The sequence below is a fragment of the Convolutriloba macropyga genome, chromosome 3 (assembly GCF_964194025.1).
Source record: "Convolutriloba macropyga chromosome 3, txConMacr16.3, whole genome shotgun sequence".
Lineage (NCBI taxonomy): Eukaryota > Metazoa > Xenacoelomorpha > Acoela > Convolutidae > Convolutriloba > Convolutriloba macropyga.
Window position 1 is genome coordinate 69928453 of NC_134470.1, and position 20765 is coordinate 69949217.

The following is a 20765-nucleotide window of genomic DNA, read 5'->3' on the forward strand; positions in this document are numbered from 1 at the left end:
AAAAGTTGCGCAAAAACTATGGTATAAAAAGACGCGTGCGACTACAATATATGATTCGAATTTTGTTCCAGAGAATTTAATCAGCAAGCGTAATCAAGGCAGAAGATTACCTGGAAAGACTTGATGAAGGTCCAGAGGAGTGTCTTGATACCTTCTCCTTTACTCAACAGTTTCACCAGCCTCATCACTCGGAACAGTCGGAAGAAATTGATGCTGACCAGATTGGCATCAGGCTAAACAACACAACACCCATTCCATTCAAATTCACTTCTACGGGACTAGGTTCAGAGTTATGTAACTTATTACGCAATGATCATGTAACAGTTATGTCAGCAATCAACTCAATCATGTATATCAGTCATGAGATCTTAGTCATCAGTTTGTCCAGTCAGAAAAGCGAGCTATCATACGTTTCTAGTTTCTAACGTAAAGAAAAATTCCATGATTAGGCTTAAATTGCATAGGTACAAATTTTAAAAGGCTTCATTCCCAGTTGTAAAACGCTATATGTCACAATTTTTTGGACAATAGGCATTTAAATTTTTCAAATAAATGATTTAAAATATCTTACTTAAAATCACAAAAAATCATTAAGTTCTGGCGAAACGTACAAAAGTCCGTTTCGCAAGAACTAAACTCGAATACTGTCTACAATTTTTGTGGAATTAGCAATCAATTATATTTATTTTTAATGATAAAGGGCGTTTCATTTTCAATTTTGTGAAATTCGTTCAATTTTATGTTTTTTAACTGTGCCTAACTGAACGACACAGATTGGAAACTATAATGCAATTCTCAGAGTGCAGTAAAACCACTCTAATTGCACTATTTTCAATTTTAGCCATGATAATAAAAAAAGGCAAGACATAACTGGAAACATTTCATATTTAGGTTTAACCTACGACTGAAAATAGACAACTTTGTTCAAACTAATAATAAAAACTGAATTAATTTTGAACTTTGAGCGTTTATTTTGGACGGAATGTGATAAGAATTGTAAGTGACACATAAATACACGCAGTATCTATTCTCATTTTTTCGGCGAAACAAAGCAATGCTGATGACGTTTTCCAGGAGAGTTTTCTTGAGTGCAGGTTCTGTCACAACTTATGCCAAAAGTTTACGCGCCCAAAATGGCGAAAAATCAAAATTTATTTTAAGTCCAACGATTGGCATGTGTACCTCTTTTTACAAACTTTGTTTATTTATCTCTCTGTGTGTCAATAATGAATACGTGAAATGTTTCCAGATGTTGCCCTTTTTTCAGTAGTGACATCAAATAATCACAGATGTCAGGGTAATTATCATTGTCACGTTTGAAACTATCTCTACTAATTTCTTCACACGAGCTCAACTCAATGCAGTGCAAAACGAACCAACTGACTCAAGTCTCTTTATATTCTACCAATCACAAAGTGCTTAATACAGTTTGAGACAGTTTGACAATCACATATTCGCGCTTGGTTGACTAGACATCTTTCTGAACAAGATTTGACATTTCCTACCAGTATAGTTCTTGAATCCGGAAAACACATCATATTTTGTGGATTTGTTTGCTTTCTTTGTCTTCAAAATTATTGCTTACCTCGGTATCTAAATTTTTTTTTTACAAAGTAACGTAGTCTCCACAAGAAGAATTAATTTCGCAATTTGGTGCAACATAAGACATTTATCTCGCAAGAGCCTTGCTACGGGATGGCTATCCTGTAAGACTCTTAAAAGATAACCGTCTTCCTGCTGCAAGGTCTTCGGAGATAACGTTCCTTCGGAAAAGTCTTGCAAGATCTGACAAGATAAAGTCGGAGTTCAACTAGGTCTATCATTTGCAATCATCGTAGATTTTATGCCATAAATTTCAAAGGTCTGACTAGAATCAGTAATTGTTATCCAAGTTAATCAATTAAATGCAGGTCATTGCACAATAATCATTGCTCAATTATTGCATTCATTGAAACTGGTTTAATTACACTAAAAGATCTCACAAACTACGTATTTCTTCCTATTTCAATCCATTTAGAGAAAAAAGTTATTATGGAGCAAAAAAAAACTAATTAGCAACTATCCAAAGAATTATTAACAGCCGTATACGTTATATTACTTTAAATGTTTTGAAAATACCAGAATAATGCTGAAGATCGCAAGGACTATTATAGCAGTACAACAGAAGCACCAATGCTAACTTTCCATTTTTGCAGCCACTGAAATCAAAAAGCCAAATTTTCTTCATTATCGCTTTCTATGATGGCTGCATTCAGTATAATTTCAATTCGAGCTGCTTTCCTTTCGACAACATTTATCCTCAGCTATCTCTTGTTACCCTTCTCAATATTTTCCCAATTAATAAATTGAGTCTTGGCTAAAATAAAACACGGTATCAGGTTCAAAAATTTCAGGGCACTTTTAACACTATGAAGTTTTTTTCCATTTATTAAGGCTTCCTTTTGACAAATTTAGCACTGCATAAATTGAAAAGTCGGAAATCGAGTATAGAGCAAATGTGATTGCCAAGCTAGGGTGTTTAAAATTGGAAAGAACCTAATTTTTTATTCACCTAAAATCAGAACTAAAATTTCACGTTTCAAGCCACATAATACATTTTTAATCAATTCTGACGTGATAAGATTTCATCACGTCGTTGAATACGTGAACACAGTGTGGTGCTCTTCCCGTTATGAACTAACCTGTACTCATTTTATACCATTTGCATTTATTCACGAACCGGAAAAATTGACAGCAGGGCGTTAATTATTCATCACAGCGAATTCGTCTGTGTTGTATTGTACGTAAAGCCTTTGTTAGATATCAAGTACAAAGAGAAAATTAAATGAATTTTACATGCTTCTAAAACTTTTTTTCACCGTAACCTCAATGAGTAATTGTCCATTTGAATTAAGTAATGATTGTAAGAGAACTATCAAAGCAATGATTTTCAATAGATCCCAAAAATCTTAACCATAAATTATTTGATGATTTAAGCCTGAATTTTGAATATACAAACGCCATCTATACTCGTAGAAACTCGCTAAAAGCATAGAATATGTTAGAAATCTAGCAATTGATGCTTTGATTGCATTGCTCTTCCTGTTTTCCAAAAAGCTTAAAAAAGTAACAAACATAGCTGGCAGATTGCCAGAAAATAGCCGGAATAGATTCACAGATCTACAATCTCAAAAACATAGTAAAAGAAAGACGAAAAAGAAATTTTTATCAAATGTTGAGATTTTAACGATTCATAATTTGATAATGAATCTGCATAACTTATTGCTGCTTCTAATAGCTGCTCTTAAGTAACCTTCAATAAGAGTGACACAAACTCACTTGACCTCATCTCTTTGAATTAAATTTTAAAAAGTCAATTTCAGAGTGAGGAAGTCACTTTTGAGAGTGAGGTAAGTCACGTGTGACCGAAAATTTAATCACGCGAGTGAAAAAAATCTCGCTCCACTAAGAGTGAAAAATGACGTCACACACGCAATTCAGTTAAAACTGCATGAACGAATGAACAAAGCAGATTCGAACAAGGTTGTGACGTCATATGGTCGTTACAAAAATCTTGACGACGGAATAAACCACGAGAAGGCCACTAATTGCCCCAGCTATCGATGTGCGGCTATTAAAAAGAACATAAAAACAATTGAGCTATTTATGGAGTTGAATTGAAAAAAAAGAGAAGTGGAAACATTGTCAAAATAGCCATCAAAAAACATTTTGCATTAGCTGCCAAAAAACAATTTATAAAACAAAAAATGCAAAAGTACATGTTTTCAAAACTTTTAAAACGCAAATTCTGATTGAATTGAACAGCTTCCGAACAAAAGTGCTGCGGTCATTTACATTGCTCCAAAAAATTTTTTAATAACTTTTTTATAATTGGATTTTTTTTTATAAAATCAGCTCAAGTTAATGGGAATAAAAGAATTTTATAATCCATTGTAATAAAGCTCTGTAATCATTTTAAATCCAACTACATTGTTCTGGAAGCTTCGAATTTCACAATTTGTCGACCAAATATGTTTAAAAAACTTGGGCACACTTTTGTTTGCAAATGACCATGAAAACTGAGAAAAATTGGAGATTAGGATAGCAAAATTCTCACCTTTCTTCATCGTTTGGCTCAAGAACACTTTAAACATTCTAGGGAGTCGTGTATTGGTGAATTTATCACAAGCGCTTTCAAATGAACAATATTAGTGGTCAAAAAAGCAACCATTTTTTAAACATATTTTAACATTTAAAAAGACACAATAATTTATACAAGAAATCACAAAACAACATCAAGTTTCTGTTCCATCTTAATTCGTTGAAAAATTCAATAACTAAAAGGCAACATTTTTTTGCGTGGAGTTTTCATTAGTCCCTCTTTATCGCTTGAATGCTCAAAGTAATGCAAACCTTAAGATTTCTTTGGTTGGTTGAATAACTAGCTGTCCAGCAGCAGTGACCCACGAGCCTTCTTCTTAAAATCGCCAAGATGATTAATTGAGCATCAATGGTTAGGTTGAAATAGGTTTAAATAGGTTAAAACTGCTCTCCCGATCAACATTTTTTGCCATAAAATACTGCCTCGCTACCAAATTATGTACTCCAACAACATTCTTCGCGTAGCAAAAAGGCCACAATATTAAGTTATAAATTCCTTAAGTTATAAAAACTAGAAGAGCTGAAAAAACCACAGCTTACATTTTTTCTTAGTTTATTTTACTTTTAAATGACAAAATACAAGTTTCACCAAGCTGTGGATGATAAAACTGTAGAAAAACTAACACAAAACGAACGCCGTTTCTTTCAACTTCGTTTTTTGTTCCGTGACGAAGGGGCAGGTTCATACGAAAAAATCTCTAACTGACCTCGTAGCAGTATATTGCTTACAACCATGAAAAGATCAAAATTGATGTAGAAAAAAATATTTTTTTAAACGAAAATAAAAGTTCGGCTCGATGCATAAAAACTCTAATAACTGTGCAACACAGCATCCTCTGTATGTGCCGAAAGAGACTACTTTGATGTCCTGAATTCCTCTAATAGTGCACAAGAAGGAAGGGAAAGGTCATTCATCAGTTGTTACCAAAAAGGCAGAAGAGAGGTCACCAGTAGCATTATTTCTACTTTCAGAATTTCGAGAGAGCATCAGCTCAACGTCTAGCAACTGAACACACAGAAAAAGAGTCAAACTTATTGAGTCAGACATTCAAACTAATTCAGACAAATTTTCAGCAAATCAGATACAGTAATAAATAAATTAATTCTTATGGAACACTTAGAAATGAATAAAATATGAAATTTCTCCACGCTTTAACTTAATTTCTGTTCAGTTCTTAATTTCTGTTCAGTTCTTAATTTCTGTTCAGTTCTTAATTTCTGTTCAGTTCTTAATTTCTGTTCAGTTCTGAATTTCTGTTCAGTTCTTAATTTCTGCGTTGAATACATATTAAGCTCGGTTTCTAATTAAGGATTTAATGAAATTTGATTTTAGTCCGCTAAGAATGCTTCAAGACTTAACTTAAAAATATGACAGTAATGGACAAACAGTAGACCTGTCTACCAACTAGTCAACTAATGAACATTCTTAGAAGTCAGTCTGAAGTTTGAAAATGAAGGAGAAATCAATCCAATTTTCTGAATGAATGAATGAATGCCAGTTCTGATGAGAGATAACCAAACTGAAAATGGTCGCAGTTGAGAAAACTGAAGACATGTAAACCGCCACGACGATGTTTCAATAAGCCGAAACTTGAAGAAAAAAATCAACCTTTTCTGCATAAAATCAAATAATCATTATCACTTCTCTATGGGATAAAAAGTTCGCGGCTTCGGCTAATTGATACATCGTGGCCGAGATAATCATATATCATAACACCCCAGTTGTTAGTTATAACCAAACTGACATCTCAAACTATTAGTAATCAAGTGAAGAATTATAACTTATAATGAAGAAACGAGAGGAAGTGTTTGTTAGTAGACAGAATACATCTCATTTATAACTACCTAGTAAAGACAAAACGTGATAAACAGAACTGATGAACTGAATTTGAGAATACAACTGATTTTGTTGTTATGGTTATTATGGATGCTCACAGTCAAGACAAACTCAAAGCGAACCAACCGATAATCGTGAAAACTTAATGTCAAACTGTCCCGAATAACCGAACGCATCCTGTGGCAGAAAACTCACTTCCGTTATCAAAAAAAACTTGCAACTGCTTTTTTCCACTTAAAAATCTATCTATATGAGTCATGTTTTCAATCTTATAATAGTTTAAAAAAATTGTTATGGCTACGCACACCTTTCATTTAGGAGTATGGACAATCATCAGTTAAATGACTCGTCTTTGATGCCTTCACACACGCTTATGAAAACAAAAGAAATTGTTTCGGAAAAAAGCACAAACGGTTTCAACCTATATTTCGTCATTTTTTCCATTTACAAATCATCATTCAATGGTTTTGTTCCATAAAACATGCATACACTCATTTTTCAAGCCTAGAAAATCCATTTCGAAGATGATTCGGTAGATTTGGGCTAGTTTGACATTAAGTGATGCTCTATGATTGGTTAGTTGATGATTTTAGCCAACTCATTCTTACAAATTTAGAGAACTTTCAGTTCAATCATCATTTTTGATTGTTCTGATTTGACTCTACATGTTAAAGTCAACTCAACAAAGTGATTGATAGATTGATTGATTGGAGTGTTAGTTTGTTGCTCTTTTTTGCATCCTTTCTACTTACGTTGACTTCTGCCACGGTAATATCTATGACACTGCCTAACACAATTAGGGTGTCAAAGACATTCCATGAATCGGCGAAGTAGTTCTGTTGTAAACAGAGTAAACAAGAATTAGCAAAGAAGGAAAAGAGAAAGTGGGCCAGGCGCCCTTTGACTCACATTCCATTCGGAATAGGTTATGTCAATGACGCTGCCCAGCACTATGATAAAGTCAAACACGTTCCACGAGTCGTTAAAATAGTTCTGAAATCACACACAATGAATAGCCACAGATATAAAAAATAGGGTTATGCCATTATGCCCCCCTGAAAAATGAACACCCCATTATAGAATATTTAAGGTAATTAGGGGGCTATATGTCATTGCCATCAGAAGCTTTATGGGGGAAGAGGCTATAATGTAATTGTTCATCGTACACAAATCTAGTAATAATAACAGTCTTTTCCATCGATTCTCAAATACCTGCTATAAATGCCATCATACATATCACAAAAAAACCTCTGAAGTTTCTATTGACTAAATTCAATTGAAAATTGTGACAACTTGGCGGTTTATTTGTTGGACGTAGCAATGAACTTTTGATTGAGTCAATTATTCCTCATGTTAATGGAAAAAAATGAAAAGAAACTTATCACAAATTTGATCACATGGCACAGTGTATGAGTGAAAAATACTATGATTTCCCATAAGTCTGCGTAAATAAAACATACCCGGCAGATTGCCGGAAAATAGCCGCCGTTGATTCCCATAACTCTATTGGGATTGAAAGAAAACAAAATATCAACAAAAATTGATTTTTGTATAAAAACATTTTTAAGTGCGATTTATTTTGATGTCATTTCGTAATTGAACATACTCCAGTCTCTCAGTGAGAGGCCACAGGGTCTAGTATCAATACCAAACACACCCGGAATATTGCCGGAAAATAGCCGCCGTTGATTCCAATAAGCATGATTGGGATTGAAAGAATAGATATTGAAAAAAAAAGATTTTTGTACAAAAACATTTTTTAAGTCCGATTTATTTTGATGGCATTTCGTAGTTGAACATACTTCTGTTTCTTAGAGAGAGAGAGAGAGAGGCTACAGGGGCTACTATCAATACCAATAAGCATTAGAGAGAGGTAACTAATACTTATAGGAACGACGTTCAAATAGCGGGCATCTAAAATTGGGCTTTATGGGTTGATCCCATTTCTATTTCTGACTTCAATTTTTATACTGACTCTGTTCATTTTGAATTGCTTTGCTGAGCAACTGATGTTCAAAATCACTTTTAGCAGAATGAGAGAAGAGAGAAACTAGCCTAGAGAAGTCAAAAAGATTTCACGCAAAATGTTGAAAAAGCGGCAAAATGAGGTACAGCGAAACATTTTTTTGTTCGACGAATTAAAAAAAATAGGAGCGCTATAATAGCCGGCTGAGAAGATGAGGGCGGCTATTAATAAATAATTCTATTCGGACGACACGCTATTAAACAAGATGAGAACAGCTATGAATATTTCAGCTTGGAAGCTTTTTAAGAAAAAAATATACGATCTAATGCAGTTCCTATATCCAGTCTCTGTCCCAAAAATTTCAAATCGCTCATCAATAATCCCAATATTCAATATTCTGCAAAGGAAACACACAAACGCCCACTCCTCTAATAAAAACTTTGCAAATAAATCGCAATTTTCGATTTAAAAATTTCCAATTATTCAAACAAAACAGACCAACGTCGGAAAAATTGCTCTAAAAACAAAACAGACCAACGTCGGAAAAATTGCTCTAAAACGAATGGCGAGTGGTTCGTTTTGATATTCGCTTGCGTAAGCTTAAGAAGCTTATCTACTATGGTCAGGTCGTGGTGGTGTTTTTTTTTTTGGGGGGGGGGGGGGGTGGTCAAATACGATATGGGAAAAACGAATTATCCAAACCACCTGAAAATTCCCTTTTGCACATTGCGTTTACGCGTGCACAGATTGGTAATTGATGTGTTTGGATAGTGGTGTTGGTGTTAGGTGGATAGGGGTTAGCAGTGTAGGGGGTGCCCTTCACACTATGAATTTTATCTGCTCAACAATTACCGTGAATGACACATTTACTTTAAGTTCCTCCTGTTTCTCAAGGCAGCAAGTCACGAAAATTCGGTTTTCAGACGAACAAAACTATTAGACGAAAAAATAGAACAGGAAGACCACCAGGACTGATACAATTGCTAAAAAAATTCGTATGAGTGCAATTAAAAAGGATCAGAACTATATAAAAATTTAACCTTTCCGAATTACAGTGCAGACAATAGAGGTATTCATTTCGCAAATGAAAAGGAATGAAAAATTAAAGATCAAAATTGGTTTCAACTTTGCAAATCTCCAATATCCGTCTTCATCATATTGAAAACATGAGCTTTGACTTCGAAAGATCAAGAAATAAGAAAAAAGACATCTAAAAATTCTTTTCAACTTTGAACAAAGTCAAACTTCATTAAATCACAAAACGTTTCAGTCGAATGGCGTTCCATCTATATGCAATGGGCGCAAAAAGTCCGTGCATTATTAAATCTTTGCCAAATTTTTAATTGAAAGAGAAAAGTAACAAGGAGGCTCGGTAATGTGCGTTTGCACATAAAGTTCCGATCCCGCTCATCTACATTTTTCACTTAATTGTCTGCCAAATGAGAAAAAAAATAACATATAAAAATATCGTTCAACAAACTACTAAATGAATAAAACAATCTACCTAAGAGGATTGATGAGACCTGTAACTACCACAATATGAATACCAGAACAAAAGGCGACAAAAATCAAAATAATTCCAAATAAAAATTATTTATATTTTCTTTTCATAAAGTTGCTTTTTTGCTTTTGAATGTCAAACTGATTAGATTGTGCATCAATTGAAATCATTCAGAGTTTCTTTTAAACATCCATAGAGCGCGATGGTGACCTGTCATTATCAGGATATGTCATACAAACTACAAAAAGAACTACTACAAGCAAAAAGAAAAATTTGCGCGAAATGTGCACGAAAAAACTTGCACGAAAACGATGTCCCAGCCAATCAACCATTGAAGTGTTTGCGAAAAAAAAAATTAAAAAACTGAGTAGTTTTTGTTCAAATAACCAGAGGACCGCCCATTATTGTGATTCTTGGAAAAGTAAACCAAAACCTACAAAAATAGGCGATATTCAAAAATTACGAATATTTTATTAAAACTGGTTGTACCAAGAACAAAGGCCAGTCGAGGACAATAATATCGTTATAAAGAGCAAATGTTTCTTCAATGGATAAGAAATGTGACTTGTCTGAAGAGATGCTAAGCTACAAGTTAAGAAATGTCACAGCCAACAATTCGAGTCACAGCCAACACAAACATTCTACTAAAAGAGTCGACAGTTTATCTTTCAACTTTTTCGAAAACTGATTGCGCCTGCCATTAGTGAGACTAAGTCATAAGACTATAAAACAACATCAATTACAAGCAGAACTAAAAACTTCGCTAACAAATTTACGAAACCTTTGAAATTGCGTCTCCTTTGAACATCATAAAATATTTTTTTGTAAAACGACTATCTCAAAATTACAGCAAAAAGAACCACAAATATTGAAAAGTATCTAAAAATCACAAAATTCTTCTGTAAATTTTTTTAAGCCCTGAAGACATCAGTCAAAACATTCAACAAACAGAAAAAACATTGTTTGGTTCTAAAAAGTATCAAAGAGATCTCTCAATAATGAGGCTACGTGACGAAGCTGATACAGCATTGTAAAATACGAAAGAAAAAGCAAACCAAGACAATTCTTTTGTAAAAATTAAATTTGAAAGTCAATAAAATCATTAGCTAATTACCGATATCCGCTATAAAGTTCATTCATGTCTCTACCATTGGCCACTCAGAACTTAAATTACCCAATATTTGGCATACGACAACATAAGATAACAACAGGTACAGGGCAAACATATAAATCTCTGCCAAATTCTAAAAGAGAACGGTGTCGCAACGCTTAAATCCATATGCTATGCAGGAAAAAAATATGTTCGGTTAGAAAACTGTTAGAATTTTTTTAGTTGGATTGTTAAGTATTGTGACAATATACAAATGAAACAAAAACAACAGCAAAAATGGTCAATTATGCACAAAACTCACAAAACTATGTATGAAAACTCGTAGCACCAAAACCTAGAAGACAATTTAAAAAAAACGCCTCAAAGACTACCTTATATCTAATATGAAAGAAAGTTTGACCTGTATTTACTGAGAATAAGCTAAAAGTTGACAGAAAAAATGAAAAAAATGACAAGTTCAAAAAATCGCTGAAAATTCCTTAAAAGAAACACATTCAAGGACATAAGAGACCTTAGCTAGCAGCCGAATGCACTTTTTAGGTTCGTTTACACTTTTTCAAGAAGCCATTTTGATTTTTGAATGGATAGACTTAGGAATCAGACCGCAAAAAGAATAAAAATCGAAGGCAAAAAACAAGAAATCAGTTAAAGTTTGCTAAAACTCTTCCTCAAAGCCATAAAAACCCTTAAGTTCTCTGAAATTGAACTATATCTAAAGTGGTCCTCGTGTTTACGTAAATGGGAGTTGTTATCAAAGGAGACGCGAATAAAAAATGTCAGTAATTAGCATTAAAAATACGAAAGCAAAATATTTCGAAAGAAGGCATCACCAAAAAAAAATCTAAAAATTTCTGATCGTAAGAATCCAATGATAATATCAAACCTATCTCTGATTTACCACGCGCCCAACAAATCGCACAAATGTTCCAAGTGTTAGCGAATTAGACCAATTATTGAGTGAAAGACTTCAAATAAAAAAAGGAATGATGAATTTTTAATAATTATCGAGTTAAATTTGCCAAAAACGGCAACATTTTAAATCCGGGTTTCAACTAGCCTTTTTTTGAAGTTTATTGAGATTATGTCAGCCATTTCTAGGTCTCCAATTTCGGCAAACTTAAAAAAAGTGGACCAAGAAATCATATTTTGTGCAATTTTTGATGAAAAAAGTCAAAATTTTGGAAACTTTTTCAAAATTTTTAGCCAAAGAAACTCCAATCAAACATATCAGCAACACTCTTCTAACATTGACGGTAACAATAATACTCTACTGTTAAAAACTTTAACTTTATTTAAGTTATATTAGCAAAATTGTTCCAAATTTTAGCAAAAATTACTAAATATTTGAAAAAAAAACTGTCGAATATTCATAAAACTTTAAACCTCGATACCTCTCTGTAAAAGAAAAAGTTCAAAAAAGTCTTTTTAATTCCAGGTTCTACGATGTACGTGCTTTTTAAGGATACCACTCACAACTCTCAACGATGAATATATCGATCAGCCAAAATTCACTGAACAAAAAAAACCATTTGAATATATATTCCTCCCTCCCCACAAAAGTGGGGGTCGGAACAAAAAGGTGTTTTTTATTTCTAGCTTACTATGGCATACGAGGGTAGGGTATCAATTTGAATCTAACTTATTAAATAAATAATTTTTTATCAAAATTGAAGAAAATTTAGTCAAAAATGACGAAAAATGTGAATAAAAACAATGGAATTCACTCTACTTTTCTCAAAAGTTTAAACCTCCATAACTCCCTGTAAAAGGAAAATCAAAAAAAATCTTTTTAATTCCGTACTCTACGCTGGAAGAGCTTTCTAATAATACCAGTCTCAACTCTGTACAATGAATATATCGATCGGCCAAAATTGTCTGAAAAAAACCCATTTGAGTATGTAGTTCCTCCCCCACAAGTGGGTCGGAACAATTACACGAAAATATGATTATGATGATGATGACGATGTAGATTTAAGATCTTCTTCAAATCTATATGAGCATTTTAACGTGTGTTTGATCATAGTGACAATACCCTGTTACATCACTTCAACAAGGCATTGTGTTTTATAATGCCAATCTTTTATGTCATTCGATTAATCAATTTTGAGTCTCAATAGACCAGTTACAGTTGGATGAACGATACGGAATTGGTTGCGTGTCGGTGTTTATTTTATTTGCTTGTTTGTGTACCTTTGGATTGAATGCGATGACCTTGAGTACGAATTCGATTGTGAAAAGGACGGTAAACACCATGTTCATTATGTCCAAAACTCCCTCGTACGCCTTGGGCTGATTGTGGAACTAAAACAACACAATACTCAATTGAAAATTCAGAAGTAATACAGCATATAAAATTGCACCATCACATCTAGTTGAATAAAAATATTGATTAATTGATTTTCGGTGCTCAATTCATGAATTGTACATTTCAAGATTAGACACTAATCCGAGTCCGGTTCTAGAGCTGTATTTACGGCTGTTTTTTTGTTTTTTGCACAATCGCAATAGAGATCAAACGGTCTCTAAAATTTTTTATTACATTCCTCGAGTATAAAACAAAACATACATACAGAGACCATACATAACCCAGCAAGAAGTCTGAATTATAAAGGAAAAGTATCAAATTTACCTTCATTGCAAGGAAGATAGTGTTGACCATGATAAGGATAAAGAGGAGGTACTCGAAGGGCTGTGACGTCACCAGCTTCCAAATCTTCAGCTGTTGTCTGTTTGTAGGCACGTAACGTCTCTGAGGCTTTGCCTAAAATATTTACAAAGGATTTACGAAGTCAACAACAGCTTCCAGTATTAATTATTAAAATAATTACATTTTAATATTTGAAACTAATTGTACAACATGGAGGCTCGGTAATGTGCGATCGCACATAAGGTTCCGACCCCGCTCATCCACATTTTCAGCTTAATTGTCTACCAACTGAGGAAAGGATAGAAAAACTTTCAAAAATTCAAGTATTCTTTCGAAAAAACTTGTGTATGGATATAAATTTGCGTCCAACTCAAATCATTCATTGGACTTAAAAAAATGCCTTTCGGCCTAATTGCGTACTAAATGAGGAACAGATAGAAAACCACAAAAATTCAAGTATTTTTCAAAAAATTGTGTATGAACAAAAAGATAGCCTCGAAAGCAAATAACTCAGTGGAGTAAAAAATGATGCAATAGATTGATGAGATATGCCAATATTAAGAAAGCGAGTCAAGACGAACAGCAAAATCAATGAACAACAAACTTTAATTACATCAAAACATTTTTGTCCGTTTTCAAAGACAAAACTTAACAACAAAGTCAAAATAGCGTCCATAATAAGGCTTGGTAATGATTAGACAGTAAACAAAAAAAGTAAATTTGAAAAATTCGCTGTTTTTTTCAAAAACAATTTATTTCAAAGTAATGAAAACCATTAGAAATCAACTAAAATATCCCATAGGCTAACGATTACCAGTGTTTCTAAAGATGGGCATTAAGAACTGTCGGTATTCAATTTTTATGCGGTTACAAAAAGAACAACAAAAAGATAACAAACCAAAAATCAGTTTGGTTTGTTTGCCAGAAAACGCATTCGAGGCCGTAAAACCATACTTTGGCCCTCAAAATATGTTCGAATGCACCTTCTTCGAACACCGATAATGTATTATGTGAACTCTCATTAAAGAAACCAGGTAACAAGTAGACAAAAAACAAAAAAAGGCAAAATTAAGTAATACTTGTTTTTTTTCGATAAAAAAATATTTCCAAAGACATTAAAGCCAATAATTACAGAAAGAAAAAAATAGATAGGTTCGTTTATTCTTCCAAAGGAAGCCCTTGACACTTGAAATTATCCAGAATATATTTTACGTTTACAAAAAGAATGTAAAATATGACAAAAATAAGAAAAATTTTTTTTTTTTGTAAAAACCCGTGTCGAAGCATGAAAAATTGCACCGAATTCTTCAAAAACATTAGATTTTGTGCCACCAATCCCTTTGACACCTTCCTTCTGACAACAATGTTGTCATATTTGGCCTGTAATTAACGGACTAGGTAACAGACAATAAAAAGAACAAAATTGCGAAGTTAAGTGTTTTTTTATTTTGTAAAACAATTGTTTTCAAAGTCATGAAAGCCATCAGCTATCTACTAATATCCGAAAATCAGCCCATCTACTCTTCCATGAAAAACCAATGAAACCGGGTCTTTGTACAGGAAATTTCATACGACTAAAAGACAAAGTATAGACGACAGTTAAAGAAAAAATTAGAAAATTCAACTAAATTCTTCGAAAAAGTATTGTAGCAGCCGTTAAAATCAGAGTCTTCACCCTTAAGGATTTTAATATTATCGGTTGTGCCTTATTTTTAACGCCTTGTTTTGCCTTATTTTGTGCCTTATCGATTGTGCCTTATTTTTAAAAATAAAATCAACACCTTTTAACAAATTTTTGCAAAATTGACGAAAATTTGGGCAAAAATTCCGGAAAATGTGAATAAAATCAACGGAATTCACCCTATTTTCTCAAAAGTTTAAACCTCGATAACTCCCTGTAAAAACGAAAATAAACAAATCTTTCAAATTCCATATTCTACGCTGGACAAGCTTTCTAATGATACCAGACTCAACTCTCTGCGGTGAATATATCGATCGGAAAAATTGTCTGAACAAAAAAACCCCGTTTGAGTATGTAGTTCCTCTCCCCTCAAGAGGGGTCGGAACAAAAATAAAGCATAATTTTTGTTTAAAAGATGGGTCACCACCCAATGAGCGGAGAACAAAAAAATCTTCCTAAAATTATTGAAGTTATAAGTCACTTTAAAGACGAGTTATTCGAGCCTCAAAAATGAATCTATACGCGGATTATCCCTATTTGCAGCTCAGGAATGGAACAGAAAACGTGATGATAACCATGATTCATTTGACACCAAGTTCTAAGAACCTTAAAATCATGAAGAAAGATAAATATGTAACTAACCGATTCCATCAAGTTACATCCAAGAACTACAGAAAAACTTCCAGAGAAAAAGATAAAAAAATATGTTTAAGAAATTTGGTCATCTCTCAGGTTATCACAGCATCTTTTTGATGCAGGCGTAAACATGGGCGGTACTGGAAACTGATTATGCAACAAAATGAAAAAAGATTGAATCCCGACTGCCAGATGGTACTCGAAGGGCATGTGTAGGAAAGAACGTAAAAATTCCCAGTAATATTTGATCGCTAATTTTAATTTAGTTTTAATTTATAGGTTTTCTTATGAAACAGAGGGGTACAACACATAAAGGCTCAATAAGTTTGGCTACAACGACCTTAATCGACAGATTGTATTCATATATAAAACTCAAAACAACTCTCAATTTCAAAGAAAAATAAAAAATTATTTGATTTTATCTTTGTTTCGATCTCTTAAAAAGATTAAAAGAATTATGTTAGGCAATTGATTTTAGCTTTGTTTCGATCTCTTAAGAAGATTAAAAGAATTATGCTAGGCAAGTATTTAAAAGTGATATTCCTACTGTTCGAGGAATTCGAATAGAATTGAGGCACTCACACATGAAAATTAAAAAGGTAAAACGGGGCACTGTCTTTTTATCATTCGAATGTCTAGTTTCTAGATAGTTTTTAATACAGTAGTTTTTAGATAGTTTAAAGAACGGCGAATTGAATTTCGGAATTTTTTTCCTTTTTTCATCAAGTTCCTGTTCCGATTAAATTGTAAAGTCCCTAGACATCATGGTCTAGTTGGTTTTAGTTTGGTAAAAAAAACAGTGCTATGATTCTCATTTGCTGAATGGTTCATTTCAGGAGACGCAAATTTAAGGAATGAGAAAAATTTTCATTCAGAAACTCAAACTCGGTTTGAGCGTTGGAGTTTACATTAAAAGGACAAAAGTAATCTTGTGTTGGTTTCGACAAAAATCGGATAATGCTTGAGAAAAATTTTCCTTTCTGGTCGTGCGATTGTCTCCAGAAAGGAAAAAAAAATTCTCACAATTAATGTCACAGATTTTTTAGAGAAAAGCTGGTAAGCACAATTGAAAATCCAAACAAATAATCTAAGTTTGACTAAAATATTAACTTTTGTGGCCTATACAAAGAAGCATTTGATCAGCAAAAATAGACAATAAAAAATTTAGCATAATCAATGAGATTGCATTTAGAAAAAATAACCGTACACTTAATGTTTGCTTAACATCTAATTGTAGGTCAATATGGAATTAAGGCTCTATTATAAGATACTTGTATTCATAGGAATAAAAGTACAACTCATATTAAAAGACGAAGTCCAAAAATTAAATCTAAGGAGAAATGCTTAAGCTTAGGAGGACGAAATTGTTCCAATAGTTCCAACAGAAATTTTGAACAAAACGAGTTCCAATAGACAAAAAATGGCAGAATGAGTTTTTCATTAGAATTTTGCCAAATAGTCAGAAAACCGAACTTTCCTTCACGTTTTTTAACCACGCGGTTAATTTGATATACAAGTTTCAAGTTTTCCAAAAAGATCATCCGAGGCTATCGACTCAGTGCACATTACAGAGCCTCATTGTTGTTCCGACCCATATTGAGGGAAGGGGAAGAACCACATGTTCACCTGGTTCTTTTCTTCAGTCAACTTTGTTGAATAAATATAGTTGACGTGAAAACACCTGAGTGGTATCATAAGAGAGCCTGTGGCGCGCAAACTTTATTAACTAGAGGATTTTTCAAAAACATTTCTCGTTTTTAGTCCCATTTGTCCAAATTTTTAGAATCAATGCGAAATTTAATTGAATAAAATTATTTGATTTTTTTATTCAATTAGCAATTATTTTCAGAGTGTTGTTGATTTTTCCTTTTTTTTGTTTAGAACACCTCTCAGCTTTTGTTCCAATGCAAAAAACATTTGACTTAACTATTTTTGTCAAATTTCGTAAAATACTTTATCGAAAATCAGATAGCCTGAAGAAAATGAAAGCACTTTCAAATCTATTACAATAGCCTAAATTTATTTGACCTTGAAACGCAAGACAAACAAAAACACGTTGCCTAATTATTATTTCTGTGAAATCAGGGCCAACTTTTGATGTCCAAAACTTTTTTAAACATAAAAATTAGCGTTCAAATTTCCGGAATGTTCTGTGTAAAATCAGTCATTATAAACAGGATTGATATTAATCTCAAAACACGCAACTTGAACTAAGAATATCTCTGCTATCGTTGTCAGAGCTGAGTGAGGGGAGGCATAGAAAATAAAATATCCTTTTTGATATTTAATTTGTAAGAATTTGATCTGTAAGAAGCATAAGATTTTCTCATGCCAGTGTAAACCATTCTTGGTTGTTTTTCTATACTTCGGCTTTAGCTTGTTATATTAACAGGATCATTATCCAAAAAAATCGCTATCCTTTTTGGATCCTATGTACAACTTTTGATAATATATTTGTTCAAAATTTTTTCTTTATCTGTCGAAATATTGGAACTTCAATTGCCACAGAAAAAGACGACAGATGATGAATCTTTCCCTATTGTTTTAGTGAATCAGTGTTGCAGGCTCAACAAGGAGATAGAGGAGGTACAGAGGTTGTTGACATTAACGTTGAAAATATCTCTTCAAAAATTAGATGGCATATAGATTAAGAGTAAGCTGCCATTGGTTTTGTTCTTCAAACAGAACACACCGGACTCTAATAAAAATTCTGCAAATGTCATTACGCCAGTTTCTTCTAAACATAAGAAAGAAACCATTTTTGCCTGTTTTTTGAGTTATTGTTTTGTCAGTTTTTTTTCGATATCAGAGGCTCATGAGATCAGTTTGACATTATGAGCGTAGGTAATTTAGGACGCTTGTCGTTTGGCTAAATGCGATGTAAATATTTATTGTTCTGAGGTTTTGCGATTTATCAGGTTTACATTGAACAATGTGTTAGGTTTTTTTTTGTTAGGTTAGAAGAGATTATAACATTTTTGTCAACCGTTCGCCATCTGTTATCTAAATTGAGCAACTTTTTGTATTATTTTATTTTTTGGGCGCCTTTGCATCGTTTTTTATCAGAAATCCATCAGTTAATGCTCTCACGTCCACTAAAAGGCTTTATTAAAGGGAGCAACGTGGGTTTAAGTAAGAAAAACAGAAGTTAAAAATGTTTCGAAAACTTTTATCATCTTTGGCGTCGAAATATACTTTCTAACAAGTCATTGTGTTTTACAATTTAAACGGAAAATTCACGTATTCTAGGTGACAAAATTTGAGCGAGTGGTCGGAACATCATGTGCGTGCGCACATTACCGAGCCTCCTTGTTTTTAATCAACTCTAAGTTTCAACAGTTAGCTATTGCCTCAGAATATACGAACATTGGCTCCGTTCATCTCAAAAACTGGGTGAGCAGTTGATTTTTTAAGGCAGCCAAATTTTCTACAATACATGATCGATTACAACGAACCTTGAGTGCAAACTCAACGCATTGACGCTGGTTTTTGTCTAACTCGCAGTTTTTGTACTCCTGTTCTCCCTCTGATTGGAAAGTGACGATGACGAAACCGACGAAGATGTTGACCATGAAGAAGGCAATCACAATGATGTAGATGAAGTAGAAGATAGCCACAACCGGGCGGTAGTTGTTGATTGGACCAATGTCAGGGGCACGAGAGTCTATCGATTTGTACAGTAATCTATAAATACACGATCAAAAATCAGCATAATTTGAAATACGAAAACACTTATTATGAACAAATCTGAAGAAATTTACATTAATACTTCAAATCCTGGCAGTGACTAATCCTGTTTCTAGAAACTCGGAAAACACAGTTTTAATCGACTTTAATGTGATAATATTTGATAATTTGCTGGCGCATGTTCCATTACATTTACTCGGAATTATAAAAAAATAATATCTAAATTGACGATACAGAAAACGGAAACTAGTGCAGTGCGCATTCAAGTATGCTTCCTTTTATAATAATTTATTATTCAAATATTGTTATTTTCAGATTTACAGCAGTACAGTCCAGAATTTTAAGTAACCAAGAAGGTGTCAGTTTGAATTGCCCAATGCCAAGTTACTCAATGAGCCAAAGTAACCTAAATTTATATAATATACTGCAAAAATATTACTAGATAAATTTAAATATTAGAGATCAAAATTTTAAGTTGAATTAAATGTCATTCAATCAATTTGCCCACAATGTGCATGTGGATATTTTATGTATGTTTATGTGTACATTAGGTATTTTTGGCAATGGGTATTTTGTCCTGATGCCTGTATGTGTTAGGTGCATCCATTTGTACATGCATGAGTAAGTTTAAAAAAAATCGGGGCCCATTTCTTTGAGAAATTTAAAACTTCTCATAACCTATGTTATGGGAGCCTATCATGGAGAGACTTTAAGTTCAGTTAATGTTACCCAACTTTAATATAATAAATACCTTAATTGATACACATTTGTCTCAACCCATCGTTAATTACATTGTACAATTACCCTACACTCCTATTTGCAAACTATTTGTAACTATATCGATAACGATAACTATATCGATAACTATATATCGATAACTATATATCGATAACTATATCGATATCTATATCTATAACGATATTTGTAACTATATCGGTCCTTGGAATTCAATGGTTCTTTTTTACTAACAAAGGCCATCCCTCGAATGTCATGACAGTGTAGAGTGACAGCATGGCTAGGAAGACGTTGTCGAAATTGAACTCGTTCACCTTCCAGTCCCTGTCCATCACCTCGGGACTTTCCAAGTCTCCATTCTTGAACACTATGTACTTGCCCCTACACACAACAAACAACAATGTGGATAGTTGATTTATTAGGAGAAAATTATATGGAAATTTTGAAACCTGAAGATGGGTTCTATCAAGGAAGTTGATTTTAACCCACAAAAATACTCAAACATGAATTCTGAGAGAACACCTTAAGAATTACAAAATATATACATATCGCTTGGCTCTGATTAAAATTTTTTCTAATTCAAATATTTAACGTGTAACTGATCAATTGAAGAACATAGCTGACTTAAAGTAATGACGAGCATCGGAACTCATTATTCAGAAAAAATACCTGGCACGATTTCTCACTCGTTTCATTTTGATCCTCAAAAAATGTAAGCCAAGACTAAAACCAACCGTTGACTGTTTGTTCTATCGTTGCGCAGTATAATAATAAAATACTATCGGATCCGCATATTAGCAACGATCATTTACGCTATCTAAAGA

General features: G+C 33.2%; 1 protein-coding gene across 18 annotated transcripts in view; it reads right to left on the minus strand.

Annotated features, from left to right (window-relative positions):
* LOC142336413 (muscle calcium channel subunit alpha-1-like) overlaps nucleotides 1-20765 on the minus strand; it is a 140777-nt gene that overhangs the window by 33933 nt on the left and 86079 nt on the right. For 14 of the 18 annotated variants that reach the window (XM_075385221.1, XM_075385235.1, XM_075385232.1 and 11 more), the window contains 6 exons: nucleotides 20176-20322; nucleotides 18975-19203; nucleotides 13185-13316; nucleotides 12746-12856; nucleotides 6730-6813; nucleotides 111-233 (listed from right to left, as the gene is read on the minus strand). In XM_075385221.1, the coding sequence (XP_075241336.1) occupies nucleotides 111-233; nucleotides 6730-6813; nucleotides 12746-12856; nucleotides 13185-13316; nucleotides 18975-19203; nucleotides 20176-20322 (826 nt within the window). Of the gene's footprint in view, nucleotides 1-110; nucleotides 234-6729; nucleotides 6814-6886; nucleotides 6971-12745; nucleotides 12857-13184; nucleotides 13317-18974; nucleotides 19204-20175; nucleotides 20323-20765 lie in introns of all 18 variants that reach the window. The other 4 variants (XM_075385234.1, XM_075385230.1, XM_075385226.1 and 1 more) reach the window with 1 other exon arrangement.